This window comes from Triturus cristatus, chromosome 1_1 (assembly GCF_964204655.1).
Source record: "Triturus cristatus chromosome 1_1, aTriCri1.1, whole genome shotgun sequence".
NCBI classification, from domain to species: domain Eukaryota; kingdom Metazoa; phylum Chordata; class Amphibia; order Caudata; family Salamandridae; genus Triturus; species Triturus cristatus.
In genome coordinates, this window is record NC_140579.1 from 95132647 (window position 1) to 95150618 (window position 17972).

The window sequence follows — 17972 nt, forward strand, 5'->3', positions numbered from 1 at the left end:
GTTCAGCCCGAGGAAACAGGATGTGGCCGTTTTTGGTTTGGGTGCCGAGGGTGGTTTGTCAGCACCATACGACTGGCTCGGTCCCGAGCCGTCGGAAGGTTTGTGTTTGGTCTTCGGAGTCGTGCCAGGGGGCGGGGCTTCTGAAGTTTTCTCGGTTTCTAACTAGGCCCGCAGGCGAAGGCGTTACCGGAACCTTGTTGTTAAATCGGATGGGGCAGGGGCATCGTCGTCAGTACTCACAACTTGTTGACCTGGAGTAATCTGGTCATCGGCGTAGGAGTCGGCCGCGCCAGAAAAGATATGGAGTTCATCGGAGTCTTCTGCTTCTGGAACATCGGGTCCTCCTTCAAAGATGTCGTCCGGTACCGATGTAGCTAATCGAGCTATTACGTGTCGTCGAGCCTGGCGATCACGTATAGTTTTCTTGGATCGAAGGGAAGCACAGGCCCAGCAGTCCCTTTCCTCGTGTTCTGGTGAGATGCAAAGGTTGCAGACCTCGTGGAGATCGCCGTGTGGAAATTTAGCCCAAACGGGGGCATTTTTTAAAAGGAGTTCTTTCCATTAGCTGTAGGGCCTGATGGCGCGATTGGGCCAACAGCCTGCGTCGACGAGCGGAATGGAAGATTTTCAGTTGTTGATGTTTGCGCGTCGAAGGGGGATGCTATCGAAAACAATACCCTTGAGAAGTGAGGGATTGCGCGTCGAAGGGAGGCCGAAACCTGGTACAGAGCCAGAGCGCAGCAAATCACATCCAGACCCGATGGCAGAAAAAATCAATCTGACGATGGAGTCGATGCCCATGCGCACTGTAGTCCAAAGGAGGAGTCACCGATATCGTGACTACAAAGACTTTCTAGGACAGCAACAAAGTGCAAACATCCGAGCCCAACACCAGTTGGCGATCTATGCACAGTATGTATTCTGCAGCTCATATGCCTCAAACACAGTTTCACACGAGGCTTTCGGTTGTCATGGCACCATGTGGGAGGGTCAATAAAGAAGATTCTGTGGAATGTTGGGAGCTTGAAGATTCTACGGAATGTTGGGGTTTAGACTGTAGATGACAGTTCAGGGGGAAGGGGCGCTCTGCACATGGGGTTGGCTGACATCTATACATTAATAAATTCTACATGAGAAAATTACTGCCCCCCCCCCAAAAGACTTATCCCCCAAGGGAGCGTTATATTATTCAAAAGCGTCGCTCCTGGTCACATTATCACTGTAGAAGGGGGTGCGTGGGAGGGATGAGGGTCTGAAGCTCCCTGCAGCTCTCACACCAGTCTCATGTCCACTCCTTGATTGAGACTGAAGAACGGGAAGAGCCTCTCTGTGAATAGGGCCTGCTGGAAGGTGTAGAGAAGCTCCATAGAGTCAGCATTGTACAGGGACAGCCACCCCCCCTCGTAGTCCAGATACACCCCCAACTTCAAGGGCTTCTCACGAGGGGACAGAGGCAACCTAGGGGAGGTGAAAGCCTTGTAGTGACCATTCCACCCCTCCACACTCCAGACTCCCCCCTCAGGTGACCATGTGAAGTCTCCCTTCCTGTTCACAGACTCTGCTGCGACCCCCACATACCATGCTCCCCTCTGCCGCAGCAGTTGCACCTCCCAGTAATGTCTGCCGGAGGTGAACCCCTCGCTCCCCACCACACTGGGATAGAGGAAGTCGAATCTCTTGGGGGTGTCCGGCAGGGTCTGTTCTCTGCCTGTCCGTCTTACACGTCTCGACCCCTCAGACAGGAGGAGCCCAGGATGAGCTGTGTCAGGATCCAGAGACACCATCACTGCAGAGAAGAGATTCACAATTAGAGATTTAATTACACAAATAAAGGCTGTAATTACGGCTTCTGTATTACATATGATTAATTTACACCACATCTGGAAGGAGCACGCTGTCAGTATACTGCATTAGATGGTAAAAAGTGACAGCCACTCCAAGGTATACAGTACTAGTCAGTACACTGTATTAGATGGCACAGAGTAACAGAGCTGCTTGAAAGTCTACTGTACTAGGGAATACACTGTAATAGATGGAACAGAGTGACAGAGCTGTTTGGAGGTATCCTGTACTAGTCAGTGCACTGCATTAGATGGTACAGAGTAGTGGAGCTACCCCAAGTTATACTGTACTAGTCAGTACACGGTATCAGATGGTAAGAGTGACAGAGCTACTAGAAGGTATACTGTACTAGTTTAGTGACCCAGGTAGACACCACCCTTTAGGGATGCTTCGATTGGTTGGCATTAGTAGAATTAATGAGTGTAGATACAGTTGTTATTCCAGGTGTAAGGCCACAGCAGGTAAACTCATGCACAGATACCACTCAGCAGATCTTGTTGTTGGACCCCGTGTCTTTTAGATTTAAACAGACTTTGCAGTCACTGCCTTTGACTTTAGCGGTCTAAAGAGGCCACCTCCATATCCTTACAAGACCTCAACCAGGATTTGGGGGGTCACACTTAAGGTTCTGATTAGAAGTGGTGTGGACGAGACACATTTGGTTGTGACGTAAAGGCCGGAAAGCTGAGGTGTATCTCTTGAGATGTCCAATCTGAGGTCCATGTTCGCAAGGCCCTTGTCTAGCCTTAATAATGTCTGAGAGGGAATAAATATTTCTACCTCAGGACAGTGCAGCTAGAGAGAGGATCATTTTAATCTGATCAACTTCCAGCAGGGCCCGGTCCCAGGCCTGAGCTAAGCTCTAGTGAAGTCAAGACTACAGTGTTGTGTGGGAGGGTTTTCACTTTTCCCAATACATTTATTAAAACTTTTTTTAGAGAAAGAAAGCATCATTTGTGAGTTAGAAAGTTACGGGGGAACAAAGCAAGATTAAAATGTGGGTGCATGATTATTTACAGACTTATTTGAGACACAGGTATTTTGTAGAAACACTACATGGGCTGAGCCAGAATATCTCACTGAACTCCACCGCCCTGTCAGGAGCCACAGTCCAAAGATTCCTAATAACAGTTTTGGGTCAACACCAATTGGACTAAAAATTGAAGTTTCTGCCCAACTAGTATTCCAAGTGACACAATATTACCGCATGCAGTATAGCCATGTGCAACATAACCATGTGCTTCATAACCAAATGCAGTACAGCCACATGAAGCATAAACACATGCAGTATTACGGCATGGGGTTCCACACTACCAGATATTACCGGGGACATATTCCACTTTGGTGGAAATGAAAGAACTTTGTAGCAGGAAAATGACAAATGGAAGTTAAACTCTGTTAATGCTGTGGCACATATACAGAATGGAGAGAAGTAGAAATCTAGAAAAATCTGGAAAAGACAATGTTTACAGACACAAATCAAGTAACTGTAACCTGACGTGAGTGCACATTACCATTAAATACCATACCAAATCATACCACACCATATTATACCATGATCCCACCCCATAGCACACCACACCATCCAATCCCACCATAACGTTCCATACCATACCATATAACATCCCATACTATAAAATTCCATTCCACAATACCCAATCGCATCCCAATCCTTTCTATCCCATACCACCATAACTTTCCATACTATACCATACATACCATAGCATTCCACACCATACCTACCATAGCACACCACACCACACCATACCGTTTTAATGAACAGTAACATACAGAGCTAATCATCACAATGATATTTACCTTTATAACTCTTCACCACCATGTCTGGGCACTGAATCTTCAAATTATTACACCTGTAATAACACACACCATCTTTTTATTAAGGAGCAATGACAGCTACATGAACATCACATAAGACCCATATTTGAAATAAGATTCAGTATTAAGAGCAGCGCCTGCGGACTACTGCTCAGTGTGAGTTACTGTTCATACACTACAGTCAAAGCTCTAACGATATCCAAAAGTGACTTTAATATCTTATGCCAGGATGTGGGTGTTCTAAGGCAAATAGCTCAGTGAGGACAGCGTACTTCATGTGATGCTATGGAGTGCCTTGTGTGGGTCTTCTAGGAGCGGAGGTTATCTCAGTGAGAGGGGCTGAATACAAAGTTATATCTGCTGGAGTCTTGTGTATATACTTAATAAATACCTTCTTAACTGAGGTCCACGTGCATGCCTACCAGCACCCACAACACAACACTGCCACACCCAATCGCTGCCGGTGTAAACCTTGTCACCATTCCTCTACAACCAAGATGTTTCGGTAGCTTCTTCTGGGGGTAGGTAAATCGGGTGTTTTTAAAAATTATTGGCTGCAAAATTAAGGTAAGCCCCTGCCTGATCCTGTTTAGGATGGACTTGTGCCCTTACTGGGATGAGTTAAACTCGGATCAGGCCTCGCTGATATTTTTTCTGATATCGCTAGCAAGAAAGAAAATCTGTACAAAATGTATTACTCCCGTTCCGCCATTGGTATCAGAATGGCTCAGATCTGTAACAGATGTCAGTAGACTGGACTTGGACTGTAAGTCGGTGTCAGTAGATAAAAGATGGCGTCCGTTTGTGATATGGCAAAGATGATTACACCTCTATCTTGCTGAGAAATGGGTGGTTCTCCTTCCTACGAAAAGGCAAAACTATAAGAAATATTCAATAGACACATACGCTGGACACTCCGAGTGAAGGCGTCTTGGCTCACAGCTTACTTAGCTGGATGGTGATACGAGGACAAAAAAATGTAAACCATTCCTCTACTACCGTGGAAGGATTATCACACAACCTCTGTTACTGCAAACTCATCATTGCTGCTCTAGAACTTTAGATCCCAAACCTCTCTAAAAATATATCCTCAGTTTTACAAGAGGGCTCAGTGAGGTAAGTGCTCACTGCTGGCATCTGTCGGACCTGTAAAATATAGCTGTGAATTCCATCAATGCAAACTCATCCTTTCATCCTTCTTGGGTTGTTGCACTACACACCATCAAAGTGGAAAACTGTTGAATGCTCAAAAGCTGCCGTACTTTGGGAGATCTCTGCCCACATACTATCACTACAGAGGTAGACAGGCACACAATCCCTGCCAATGTAATCAGTCATCACTGCTCTAGAACCTTGAAGGGATTCGCACACAACCGCTAACACTGTAACCACAGTCATCGCTACTATAGAACCTTGGTGGGATTAGCACCCAACCGCTAACATTGTTTTCACCATCATCATTGCTCTGGAACCTTGATGGGATTAGCAAACTACCGCTAACAGTGTAATCACAGTCATCACTGCTATAGAACCTTGGTGGGATTAGCACCCAACCGCTAACATTGTTTTCACTATCATCACTGCTCTGGAACCTTGATGGGATTAGCAAACTACCGCTAACAGTGTAATCACAGTCATCACTGCTATAGAACCTTGGTGGGATTAGCACACAACCGCTAACAGTGTAATCACAGTCATCACTGCTATAGAACCTTGGTGGGATTAGCACACAACCGCTAACATTGTTTTCACCATCATCACTGCTCTGGAACCTTGATGGGATTAGCAAACTACCGCTAACAGTGTAATCACAGTCATCACTGCTATAGAACCTTGGTGGGATTAGCACACAACCGCTAACAGTGTAATCACAGTCATCACTGCTATAGAACCTTGGTGGGATTAGCACACAACCGCTAACAGTGTAATCACAGTCATCACTGCTATAGAACCTTGGTGGGATTAGCACACAACCGCTAACAGTGTAATCACAGTCATCACTGCTATAGAACCTTGGTGGGATTAGCACACAACCGCTAACATTGTTTTCACTATCATCACTGCTCTGGAACCTTGATGGGATTAGCAAACTACCGCTAACAGTGTAATCACAGTCATCACTGCTATAGAACCTTGGTGGGATTAGCACACAACCGCTAACAGTGTAATCACAGTCATCACTGCTATAGAACCTTGGTGGGATTAGCACACAACCGCTAACATTGTTTTCACCATCATCACTGCTCTGGAACCTTGATGGGATTAGCAAACTACCGCTAACAGTGTAATCACAGTCATCACTGCTATAGAACCTTGGTGGGATTAGCACACAACCGCTAACAGTGTAATCACAGTCATCACTGCTATAGAACCTTGGTGGGATTAGCACACAACCGCTAACAGTGTAATCACAGTCATCACTGCTATAGAACCTTGGTGGGATTAGCACACAACCGCTAACAGTGTAATCACAGTCATCACTGCTATAGAACCTTGGTGGGATTAGCACACAACCGCTAACAGTGTAATCACAGTCATCACTGCTATAGAACCTTGGTGGGATTAGCACACAACCGCTAACAGTGTAATCACAGTCATCACTGCTATAGAACCTTGGTGGGATTAGCACACAACCGCTAACATTGTTTTCACTATCATCACTGCTCTGGAACCTTGATGGGATTAGCAAACTACCGCTAACAGTGTAATCACAGTCATCACTGCTATAAAACCTTGGTGGGATTAGCACACAACCGCTAACAGTGTAATCACAGTCATCACTGCTATAGAACCTTGATGGGATTAGCACACAACCGCTAACAGTGTAATCACAGTCATCACTGCTATAGAACCTTGGTGGGATTAGCACACAACCGCTAACATTGTTTTCACTATCATCACTGCTCTGGAACCTTGATGGGATTAGCACACAACCGCTAACAGTGTAATCACAGTCATCACTGCTCTAGAACCTTGGTAGGATTAGTACACAACCGCTTTCACTGTAATCACCATCATCGCTGCTCTAAAACCTTAGTGGGATTTGGACCGAGCCGCTAACACTATATTCATCATCACCGTTCTAGAACCTTGGTAGAATTAGCACGCAATACCTATAACTTTAATCCCCTTCATTGGTAATCTAGAACCTTAGACCAATAAACACACAATCCCTGCCACTTTAAACCCCATCTTCCCTGATCTAGAACTCTTAATGGGATTAGCGCATGTAGGACGTTAGGATCGGACTGCATGGTTACCCCCACTTTTTTCCTAGTGTTTTGCTGTTTTTTGACTACTCTGACTGGGATCCTGCTAATCAGGACCCCAGTATACCTGCTTTCTCCCTAAATTGGTTGTGTTATATACTTTGGTACACTCCAGATTAGATACTGGGCTACCTTTATCAGTCCCTAGTATATGGTAAACATGTACCCAAGGAATAGGTACCCCAGAGGCCTCCCATGGGCTGCAGCATGCATTATGCCACCCATGAGAGGCCATGCAAAATGGAACCTCAGGTTTGCTATAGCAGCCTGTGTAAGCTGGTGCTTGCACCTCTTACTTTAGATATAGGATCACTATATCTATATATATCAATACACTTAAAACCTTATACATTCACCCCTATAGCAGGCCTTAACAAATCCTGAAGGCAGGGTGCTGGGTTTTACGTGAGAGGGTTCCCCTGCATGAGTAGGGCCCCTCTGCAGCCTACGGACACCATTCTTCCAGGTTGTACGTGATACTGCCAGACATATAGGTAGAGGCGCATTATAACCTTGAGGTATATGCTATCTCGAAAACGATTGCAATGAAGTATATCGGATTTGGTGTCGGACACCTTGGAATCATACCTCCACACCAGTAACTGGTGTGGAGGTATGATTCCTCCCCTCAGAACCAAGGTTCTGGGGGTACCCAAGTCTACTGGTACCAACTTTCTCGAGCCTTACAGCACAAAATGGATGCTGCCAGCCACAGACATGATTCTGCCCTCCTGATGCTGCTCGAGCAGGGGAAGGGAGCACAGTAGGCATCCTGACACAGGGAGGTGTTACCCCCTCCCAGGCAGGATTTAGTATATTGGGGCTCGGTGGGTGCACTGCCTCAGTGCCAGAAAGTCTGCACGAAGGCCACATTTGGTGTCCTTGTGCATTGCCCAGTTCAAACTAGTCCTGGGAGCCATTTGCTCCTGCTCTGGCGCGAAACTGGACAAAGGACATGGGAGTAGCCTCCCCCTGACCTGACCCTCCCCTAGGAGGGTCCCAAGAATCTGTCCAACCCTCTCCCGTGGGTATAAAATGGGTTAACTGGCTACAGGACATTAGATTTTACGTGGACAAGATTCTACAAGAAGAAACCACTATGCTTGACCATCTGAACACCGCTGGACTCGCTGGACCTCCCTTGGACTGTACTTGGTCTCCCTTGCCGTCCGAAGCTGCTCCAGTGTCCGAGATCCATACAGGCTCCGTGCAGGACCCTGTGAACACCTCAAGACAAACTAAGCATTTCCCTTGGAGTGAAGGAGTCACTCCCCTGCAAAGCAGTCACAGCAACGCAATTGACCGGTCCACTGTTCCCGAGCTCCTACGGACTCCGACGATCCCAGCAACACAGGAGGTGGGTGCCTGAAGGTCTCCGAAGTGGATCTACCCTCTTACCAAGTTGGAGGCTAGTATCCCTCGTGGGGACTGCATAACCCGTACCTCTGTGCACCGCGTATATTTGCAACAGCACAGACCCATTGTGTGCGCAACAATTCTGTGCATTGGGCTATCGGTAGTCCTGACCCCAGCGCACCTTTCCTGAGAAGGACTCTGGCATCTTTGCACTCTGTGCCCTGCCAGCTGGTATCCTGAGAAACTGCCTGAGGTCCCCTCGCGACTCCTGTGTCTCTGGCCTGTGGGTCCACTTGATGGTCATCTTTCCTTTTCTTGTGCTCCCCTGGTTGCTCCAGGCCTGCCTAGACTACCCTTGCTGTGGCGAGTCTCCTGGTCCTTGCTGGACCAAACCGACACCGATCTTGACCTTCCCCGTTGGTTGCAGCTGCCAAGGCTTGTTGGTGCGCCTGCCGGACATCGACCCCATAGCACTCTACATCCTTCGTGGGACAGCTCGCTTCCAGCTCCTGGACGTCCAAGACGTCTCCTGAGCCCCGCAGCTGAAGAGTCAAGACCACCGTCAACACACCTGAAGCACCCATCATCGGTGGGCATTCGTCTACTGAGCCCCTGGTCACTCCAAAGTGACCCAGACTCTGTCCCCTCTGCTTTCAGGTTCTTCTCACTTAGAATCCACGTTTGGATTCCACCGGACATTCTTCATACTTCCAGCAGCAGCAGCAGCAGCATTTCTTGGTCGACATCCATTGGAAACGACGAAGGTTCCGACGCCACTTTGTGCCTATGCACCTGGCTCCTCTGGGATAGGTAACTCCGATACCCGTGTATCCACGAGTGGGGTGGCTCTCCAACCTCCTAAGTTTCACGGAGGGTCTTCGTAATCTGCTGGGAAGTGTGGCTCTCCAACCTTCTAAGTTTCACGGAGGGTCTTCGTAATCTGCTGGGAAGTTTGATTTTTCTTTAAATTTCCAACCGCGACTTTCCCTTTAAATTTTATGGAGCATGCGGTCGTGTTCCCATACTGCACCCGTCCTCCGTGGGGTTCCCATCTACTCACCTTGGGTGGTTCCTTGGGATCCTAGCAATTCTACACCTTCCAGACCAGGTCCGGCCCGAAGTCGTGGTACTTATGCCACTTTATTAGTATATTGTTTGGTCTCCCCTTGGAGCCCACTGTGTATTGTGCTACTTACGAATGATTCTATACAACTGTGTTATGTGAATTGTGTTCTATCCTCGGGTGGAGGATACTAGAGAGTGTTCTATATAATACATGCATATTTTTATAACTACTGTGTGGGTTCTCTTTCATTTAACCAATACTATAAGGTTGTTTCTGGTAAAACAAACTGCTTAACATTCCTTCGAGACTTAGCCTGAAGGCTGCTCTCCATAGCTACCCCTAGGATAGCTTTCAATAAAGGTTATCTTTAACCTAATCACCATAAGGGTTGTTTGGACTGGTGCAAGGTGGCAACTTTAATTAGTGGATAGCATATGCCAGGCCAACTTCACAGTGCACCATACTACCCCTGCAGAAAGATGAATTGAGGTCACTATACGCTGTAACCACGAGGCACTGTTACTGCTTAGGATTATTCCTTCATCTTTGCCTGAACCGGTCTGTGGCATCTATAGGATCTATCTGTACATTTATCCTATGGGAGATCCACAGTATCCGCATGGGCATTCATTTTTATTAAATGATAGATAAGATTACGGTCTGGAATTCTTCTTTGAGTGTATAGCTGTGTAGAACGAGATGTGTTAAATAAGACCCACCACTGTGCACTGGAAGTCCCCACGTGAGGAGGATGTGCATCCAAAGCCCATTATCCAATCCCAGGCTGCGGTTATGCTACACCTAAAATGCATCCATCTGATTATCTTTAATGGGTAAAAAATAGGATGCAGTTCATTAGACTTTCATCTGCATGGATTGTGCAGTCAGAGCCCCCCAGCTCCCACTGATTGGCCCTCGAAAATATGGTAACTTTGGTTTACACCGGATTGGTACATTTAATTAACTTGTAAGCCCCTAGTAAACGGTACTACCTCTACCCAGGGCATGTAAATTAAATGCTACTAGTGGGCACCAGCACTCGTTATGCCACTCACTAAAGTACTCTTTTAAAACATGTCTCAGGCCTGCCACTGTGTTTTAAACTAACATTTCGACCTGAAAAAATGAACCTTGCGCCAAGCCTAAACCTTCCTTTTAGGTTGAGCTTAAGCGTATGACCTCTTACATAATAATTATACTTCTCTAGTGGTCTTAAAGCCATCCCCCTTGCGTTTGATTTGTTTGTTTCAGTGTCCTTTAAAAATCCCTGCTTGCTAGTGGTCAGTCCTGCCTCTTTTTTTTAAATTATATGTCTTTATTAACACTTAAGACACTTGTGGCAAGGCATTCGTACGTTCTCGGGGTTACACATCAAATGGCACCGTACATTCAGAGTCTCAAACATATCTGGATTAATTACATCACAGCCTTGTATCAGTTCCATAACGAACACCGTAACCCCAACAACCAGGGCCACTCAACATCAGGCCCCTTGTCAACATCAATCCCCTTGCCTATAACACAGAAGTGCCTGACCCAGCTTTACATCATAGCCAAAAATATTTCTGTAACAAATAACTGCAGCTCCCATCCCCGCCCCCCCCCTCCAACCCACAACGAAATCCCTCCCCACCATCCCGTCTGGTATACTCTCAGTAATATAACACTGGGTGTCTGCCCGTTATACACTTCACTGCATTATCCAACACATCGAACATGTATGTCTCAAGTGATCTCCCAGCTCATTACCCAATCCTACAATTTCAGTGGCCCCCTTCTGTGCCCCTCCCCATCTTTACTAAGATCTTCTATCACCACTTTCCACGCCCTCAGATCATCTTCCAGCTTTTCATCATGCCTAACCTGTTTGATCCGGATCACCTCTGCTGTCGCCCACTCCCTCACATCCCGCACCCATTGCGCTTTTTGAGGTGGTTTGCGACTTAGCCAGGAGATAGCTATCCGACGCTTGGCTAACACCAGTCCGAATAGGGCAAACTTCCTACTAAGATTTTTGTTTTTGGGTCAGGGTAGCAAACCCAGCAGGACCACCCGTATCTCCTGTGGCAGCACCCACTCCATCGCGGTTCGCAACGTACCCAAGACACCATCCCAGAAAAGTTGGAGTTCTGAGCAGGACCAGACCATATGAAGGAATACAGCCTCGGCTTCCCCGCATCAGGGGCATTGCCCTGAGCACTCCGGGTAAATCCTGTGTAGCATCTTTGGTGTGGGGTATGTCCGATGTATATAATTAAATTGGATCAGTCTGAACCGTGCATTGGAGCTCACTTGCTTAATCCCTTCATCCAGTCTGTCTCCGTTCGAGTTCCCTCTGTCAGCGTCTCCCATCTGTCCTGTATCGGAAGTGCCTGAACCATCTGGTCAACTCTGATAGCTCGGTATAGGTGGAATACTAATCTGTGTCCTTTAGCCATTGTTAGCAGGATCTGTAACACCTTGGACACGGGGGGACGAGGGGGAGAGGGGGGGGGGGATCTTCGGGAAACATGGGCCATACCTCTCTAGCTACCTTGGCTATCTTCGTATATTGTAGGAACTGTCCTGGGCCCAATGTAAAGGTCCAGACAGCCTGTTTGTGTGTGATATATTGCTTATTAATGTATAAGTCAACCATGGTGAGGCATCCCCCCTCCTGCCATCTGCGCACAGACAGATGTGGAGATCTGTAAAAAGGTGCGTGCAGCCCATAGGGGCATATCTGGGGCATATGGGGCCTTTTGCAGCACTCTCTGAACGACAAGCTCCAGACCTCCGCCACATGTCGTATGATATACGGGCTCGTTGATGGTATCTGCGTCCCCATCATTAACAGTTCAGGGAGTGTTTCATTTCCGTAGGTCCTCGCCAGTAGGGCCTTCTCCCAGTTTCCCTCATCATCCAACAAATGTGCTGCATAATAAAATTCCAGACATGGAACCTTTAGTCCACCCTTCTGAGAGGTTCTTTGGAGAGTAGCCAGACTTACCTGCTTACGTGTGGGCCCCCACAGCAAGTCAGTCAGAAGTCTATCAAAGGTGCTAAAATAGTGTTGGGAATCTTAAAGAAAGAGTGTTGCATTGTATAAAGGCATTTGGGCAGGACAACCATTTTAGACAGGGCTATTCTCCCCATAAGGGTTAAAGGTAAATCTCGCCAGAAGTGTATCGAACTTCTTAGTCCCTCAATTACCGTCCCGATATTACGCGCCAAAAATTGTTCGGCCGTTCCCGCCAATCTAACTCCTAAATATTTAGCCGTGGTTCTTACCCATGGAAGCTCCACCCTAGGTAGTTCCCCCTCTGGGAGCGAGACCAACCCCCCCCCATTGGGATTAATTTTGACTTCCCTGCATTAATTCGCAATCCTGATGTTTGCCAAAACCTGTCAAGTTCCAGTATCGCCTCGCCGGGGTTCCGGAGGTACACCAAGGTGTCATCTGCATACATAGATACTACATGGTTAGTTGCACCCAGCAGGATCTCAAAGGACTCCATCCCTCCTCGTAGGCTCACCGCGAAGGGTTCCATTGCCATGGCAAAATGTAATGGCGACAATGGGCACACCACTGTCTGGTACCCCGGTGTAGTCTAAAAGCTCGCAACACTAGCCTCCCCACCCTGATCTGAGCCCGGGGCTCCAAATACAAGAGCCAGTCCCAGGTCAGGAAGCATGGGCCCACGCCCATCGCCCTCAGGACCTCCCAAAGATAAATCCACCCAACTGAGTCGAAAGCCTGTTCGACATCTAGCAATGCCAAAGCACACTCGTCCTGCCGCAGCAGGGGGAAGTGCCATACGTGGGCCAGCCGCATCAAACGGTTAGCTGTGCTGCGTTTGGGGATGAAGCCCGTTTTATCAGAATGGATCAAATATTGCACATATGGATGCAGTCGGGCCGCCACGATCCCACAAAGGACTTTTACATCAATATTTAACAGGGAGATGTCGGTATGATCCTGGCAGTTGAGTATCCTTACCCGCCTTGGGGATCATGACCACTAATGTCTCATTCATAGAAGACGGAAGCGCACTATTCTGTAGCGCCTCATTTTACACCTCCAACAGGCGATCCACTAACAGGGGTGCAAATCTCTTATAGAACTCAGCTGGTAAGCCATCACTTCCCAGGCTCTTCGCGGATTTCAAACTTCCCAGTACTTCCTCCCTCGAGATCGGTGTACCCAATAATTCACTAACCTCATTTTCCAGATGGGGTAGGTTCAGTGTAGAAAGTACTTCTGCTACGTGTTCCACATCAGACATAGGGCGCCCCGCATATACCCCTGCCAGGTGATCAGCTATTGCATCTAAGATCTTCTGTTGACTATAACACCAAGCTTCCATCCGCGGATCGCATCTGCACAATAGGAGACGTTGGCTTCTCATTTCTAATTAGTTTAGCAAGCAGTGCCCCAGACCTGTCACCCTCCACATGCACTCGCTGTCGATATGCGGTATAATGGAACTTCTCAAGGTGACAGAGCGCCGCCAGCAGTTCTTCCCGTAGCTCCCTCCACTCATTTAACCGGTCCTGATTCGTGGGTAGCGTCACCTCCATCGCAGGAAAATTCCCTTCTAGAACCTTAATGTCCCGCTGAAGCTGCTGCCGACCCCCATAGGTCGTGCTAAGACAGAAACCTCTGATAACCACCTTCATTGCCTCCCATTCCACTCCCCTTGAGGATGCCCAGCCCCAGTTCATCGCGAAATAAGTCACTATCTCTTCCTCCAGTTTCCCTGCAAACAGCGGATCAGTAAGTGCCTGGGTCGCCAACCGCGGGCCTTCGCCCTCGATCTATTAGTACATAAAACTAAAAGCATAGGGGAATGGTCCGAAATATATCGAAGTAGATAGACTATCTCCTCGACCGTAGGCATCAAGGCCGACGACAGGAAGATTTGGTCCAAACTACTGAAGGTGTTAGTCGCAGGGGTGTAACAGCAAAATGATCTCGTGTTCGGGTGTCGGACCCGCCGTGCATCCATTAACCCTAGTTCCCTCATGACGTCCATCAGGGCTCCAGTCATACCCGGTTTAGTACCCATCCGGGAGGTTCCCGATCCATCATCCCGTCCAGCACACAGTTGACATCCCCGAGGAGGATCACATCCGACTAGATAGGGGGTAGCTGCGGTCATTACGTCACTAAAGAAGGTGTGTGCGTCTGTATAAGGGGCATACACATTTATGAGACATATCTCATGTCCATCAAGTCTACCATGCAGGATTATGAACTGCCCCGCTGGATCCAGTACGTGGTGCATATGCTGGAAGGGGTCCCTGGGACTACCGAAATAAGCACCCCCTGGGCAAATCCAGAGAAGGAGGTGCCATATAACGGTCCCCTCCATCTGCGACGGATATATGGGAGCGGGTCCCCCCAGACATGCATTTCTTGTAGTCCTGCTATACCAATTTTATACCAATGGAGGTATGAGTGCACTCTCGTACGTTTTTCCAACATTGCCATCCCACGTATGTTCCAAGTGAGAAACTTTGTCAGAGAGGGAGCCATAATATCATACAATTAAGGTGATCTCTTCAATTTCCTCCTGCCATAGCAACACAGACAAACATACCGTAAACCCCTTTGAAAGCCAAGAGGAACAAAGAAAGCAGTTTGAACACCTGCAACTCCCCCCCTCCCACTGGGCAGTGTAACAGGGCTATCCCTCCCACCATCGTGGAGAGTGAACCACCCCATCCTCCGCCCAATACCCCCCCATCTGAACTTTTAAACAACAGATTCATGCCCTGCAGCAGTACCCAAAACTGAAGTACACCGCATGTTGATACCCTTATAAGGTTTTGAACAGGGCTTCCGAAATAAGTGCTGTGCAAGTGACTGGACACTCGATGGGGGGGCAAGACTGGAGTCTCCAGCTCCCCAAACAGGACCCAGCCGCGGCCCCTCCCACCCACAACATATGCATATCGTTTACTCCTCACTCATTGCTAATATGTAAACAAGCATTTACAATGCAATGGTCTCGGCAATATTATAGGTAGAGCTATTGGCATTGCTCATTATTTTTTTTATCATTATTGTATCCCTAAATAAATGGCATTGTCATTTCTATTGGCATTAGCTTTTTTTTTTGCATATGTGATACCTATTGCATTAGCAGAGAGAGAGTGAGGTAGTGAGATAGAGAGAGTGAGGTATTGAAATAGAGAGTGAGGTAGTGAGAGAGAGTGAGGTAGATAGAGAGTCGAAAAAGAAACAGCATAGTTGGGAGTTCTCTTTAATAATACGAATTGATTTCAAGCCAAATTAACCCTTTTTGCAACATTAATCAATTTTCTAATAATGTTTACTTTGCAGTGTGTATGCAGTTCTGGGATGAAAGTTAATAGCTCACCAGTCTATATTAGGACTTTAAGTTATAAATGGTAAGTAACAGAAGGATGTCTCTTTTGAAAGCAGTAATCTGTTTACATCATATGCACCCTGTAATCTACTTAGTACACCTTCTATTAACCCTCTGCACTAACTTCATAGGAGTCAAAACCTCAACTATACAAAATGCTGCTCGCTCTCCCGGAAGATAATTAATCACACGAGTTTTCTCGATATTTATGTGAGGCCTGGTAAATGCCGGCAGAAAGAAACGCTGCAGCAGGTGCTCGTGGGGCTGTCTGGTCTCGTGGACGGGGTATGCGCCTTGTTCCAGAGCCCAGCGTTCCGTGCTCAGCCATTACGGAGGGACGGTTTCCCTGATGTGCTCCAGCTCCTATCGTGAATAAACGTATCCCGATAACTGCACCGACATCGGCTTCATTATTTATTTCATTCTGGCGACAATTGTTATCAATGGAGCAACCCGCCAGCAAGTGAACCCACGCCACGCAAAAGAGGATCGACCCCTGCTTACCAGGATGTATGTATGTATAGCAGCTGTCAACTCGGGCAAGGTACGTGACGAGTTCCCTCTACGCAAATATCCTGCTTCTACTGCTTACTTCCCTGCGAAGCCTTTCTGATGTGTGGGCGGTGATTAGCAGAAACCCGCTTCGCTTAAAGCGGCAAGGGGCACTTTGACTTAAAGTTAACGGGGCGATCCCAAGTCTTCCAGGGGAACATTGATATTGGCATTACTGATTTGAATTAGCACTTCACACAACAAGCGCATACCTCCTTGCAGAGCTATTTGTTGCTACGAGAAAACTATAGCTCATCCACTTAAAGTGGCAACCGTTTCTGGGTCCCACCTTCAACGACCCTTAAAGTAACTGTTTCAGTTAAAGCAGCAACGGCAATTCTGGGCACCACTTTCAACTCCTTAACATTGAAAACTGCTGGGGAGCCTCAGTTAGGCTACACTGGCACGGACACCTTAGGATCCTATGCGGCTCGGTCAGGGGGGATGAGACCAGAGCAGCAGCCAACACGGGAGCCAAGAGCAGGGGAGAGGACGCCACGAACACCGCCGCCTTTCTCCGAGGCCAAGCAAAAATGCCTCGGAGAAACGCAGCGGCGTTTTCAGATTCGGGGGCGTGTTTCTTTTTCTCTCCTCTTGCCATTGGCTGGAGGAGAGAAAAACACGCCTGAGAAAGGGCGTGGCTAAAAAGTGGAAAGAACAGCAGGAACACGCCCCCGATTCTGAAAAAGACGGAGCCTATTTGGAGGGACGGCTCTCTCCTCCAATGGCTGGCCTCCGTTTAGGAAGCCAGCCAATGGAGGAGAGCCAAAAAGAGAGGTGGACTAAAGAGCCACTCTCAGAAACATTAAATCTCCGACTTCCGGTTCTGCTTTCGGCAGACCGGACGGTCCTCGACCTAAAAAGAGAAAAAGAGGTGAAGAAAAAAAAAAAAAAGGAAAAGTTACAGGAAATTAGAATCACATTTACAGTCACTTATCTGAGTGATCAAAAAGAAACCCTTGAATTAGATCTCCCCAACTTTCCTCTGGGAGTCAGTCCGCATTTGTGTACGAGATGACCTCCGATGAGGCTAGCCCAGAGTCCGGTGTTCCCAGCACCACCTGCAGCGTGCCATCTTCACACACTCTAAGGCATCCAGAGCCACTTGCGTCCGTTTCATGTGCCCTCACGGGGTGCTCGTGTTGTCGCCCTGCCGAGGCCATGAAGGTCCTAGGTGATCCCAAATTGGGCTGCATATTACGGCGAGGCTCCAATTCTCCCACAGTATCCGTAATCTCCACGCCACAAGTCGACCACTATTATCCCACTAATTGCCAGTGGAATGAACTCTGCTTTTTTGCCTTTTCTAGAGCTGCAGCCTGTTCTTCAGGTTCCAGATTGTTCTTGGGACTACAAATAGCTTTTCACTCGGGTATAGGTAGAACCTCACCAGCTTTCTGTAAACGGTCTGAAGTCCCTGCTTGAGGGGGTTCTGTGAGCACCGCCTTCTCTGCACATCTCAGCCAGTATATATGGGTTCACTGGGAACGGCTTTCCAGCGTATTCTCCCTCTGACCACATATGACACCGTGTGACATGTGGGTGTCCAAACACAGATTATGAAATGCACTCATTTTCTTCAGAATACTCCGAAACCATTGGTTGTGATCCTCTTATTTCTTTGAGACCTAAACTTACTCCCAATTCTAATATCCATTACCACCAGGTTCACAATGG

At 47.6% G+C, this 17972-nt stretch overlaps 1 protein-coding gene across 1 annotated transcript in view; it reads right to left on the minus strand.

Annotated features, from left to right (window-relative positions):
* Positions 1-1154: 1154 nt before the first annotated feature.
* The window catches only part of LOC146869600 (E3 ubiquitin-protein ligase TRIM39-like), a 100418-nt gene continuing 83600 nt past the window's right edge, over positions 1155-17972 (minus strand). Inside the window, exons 5-6 of the mRNA XM_085608304.1 lie at positions 3661-3713; positions 1155-1786 (exon numbers count right to left, since the gene is read on the minus strand). Coding sequence (XP_085464430.1) covers positions 1272-1786; positions 3661-3713 — 568 coding nt within the window. The 3' untranslated portion in view covers positions 1155-1271. The remainder of the gene's footprint in view (positions 1787-3660; positions 3714-17972) is intronic.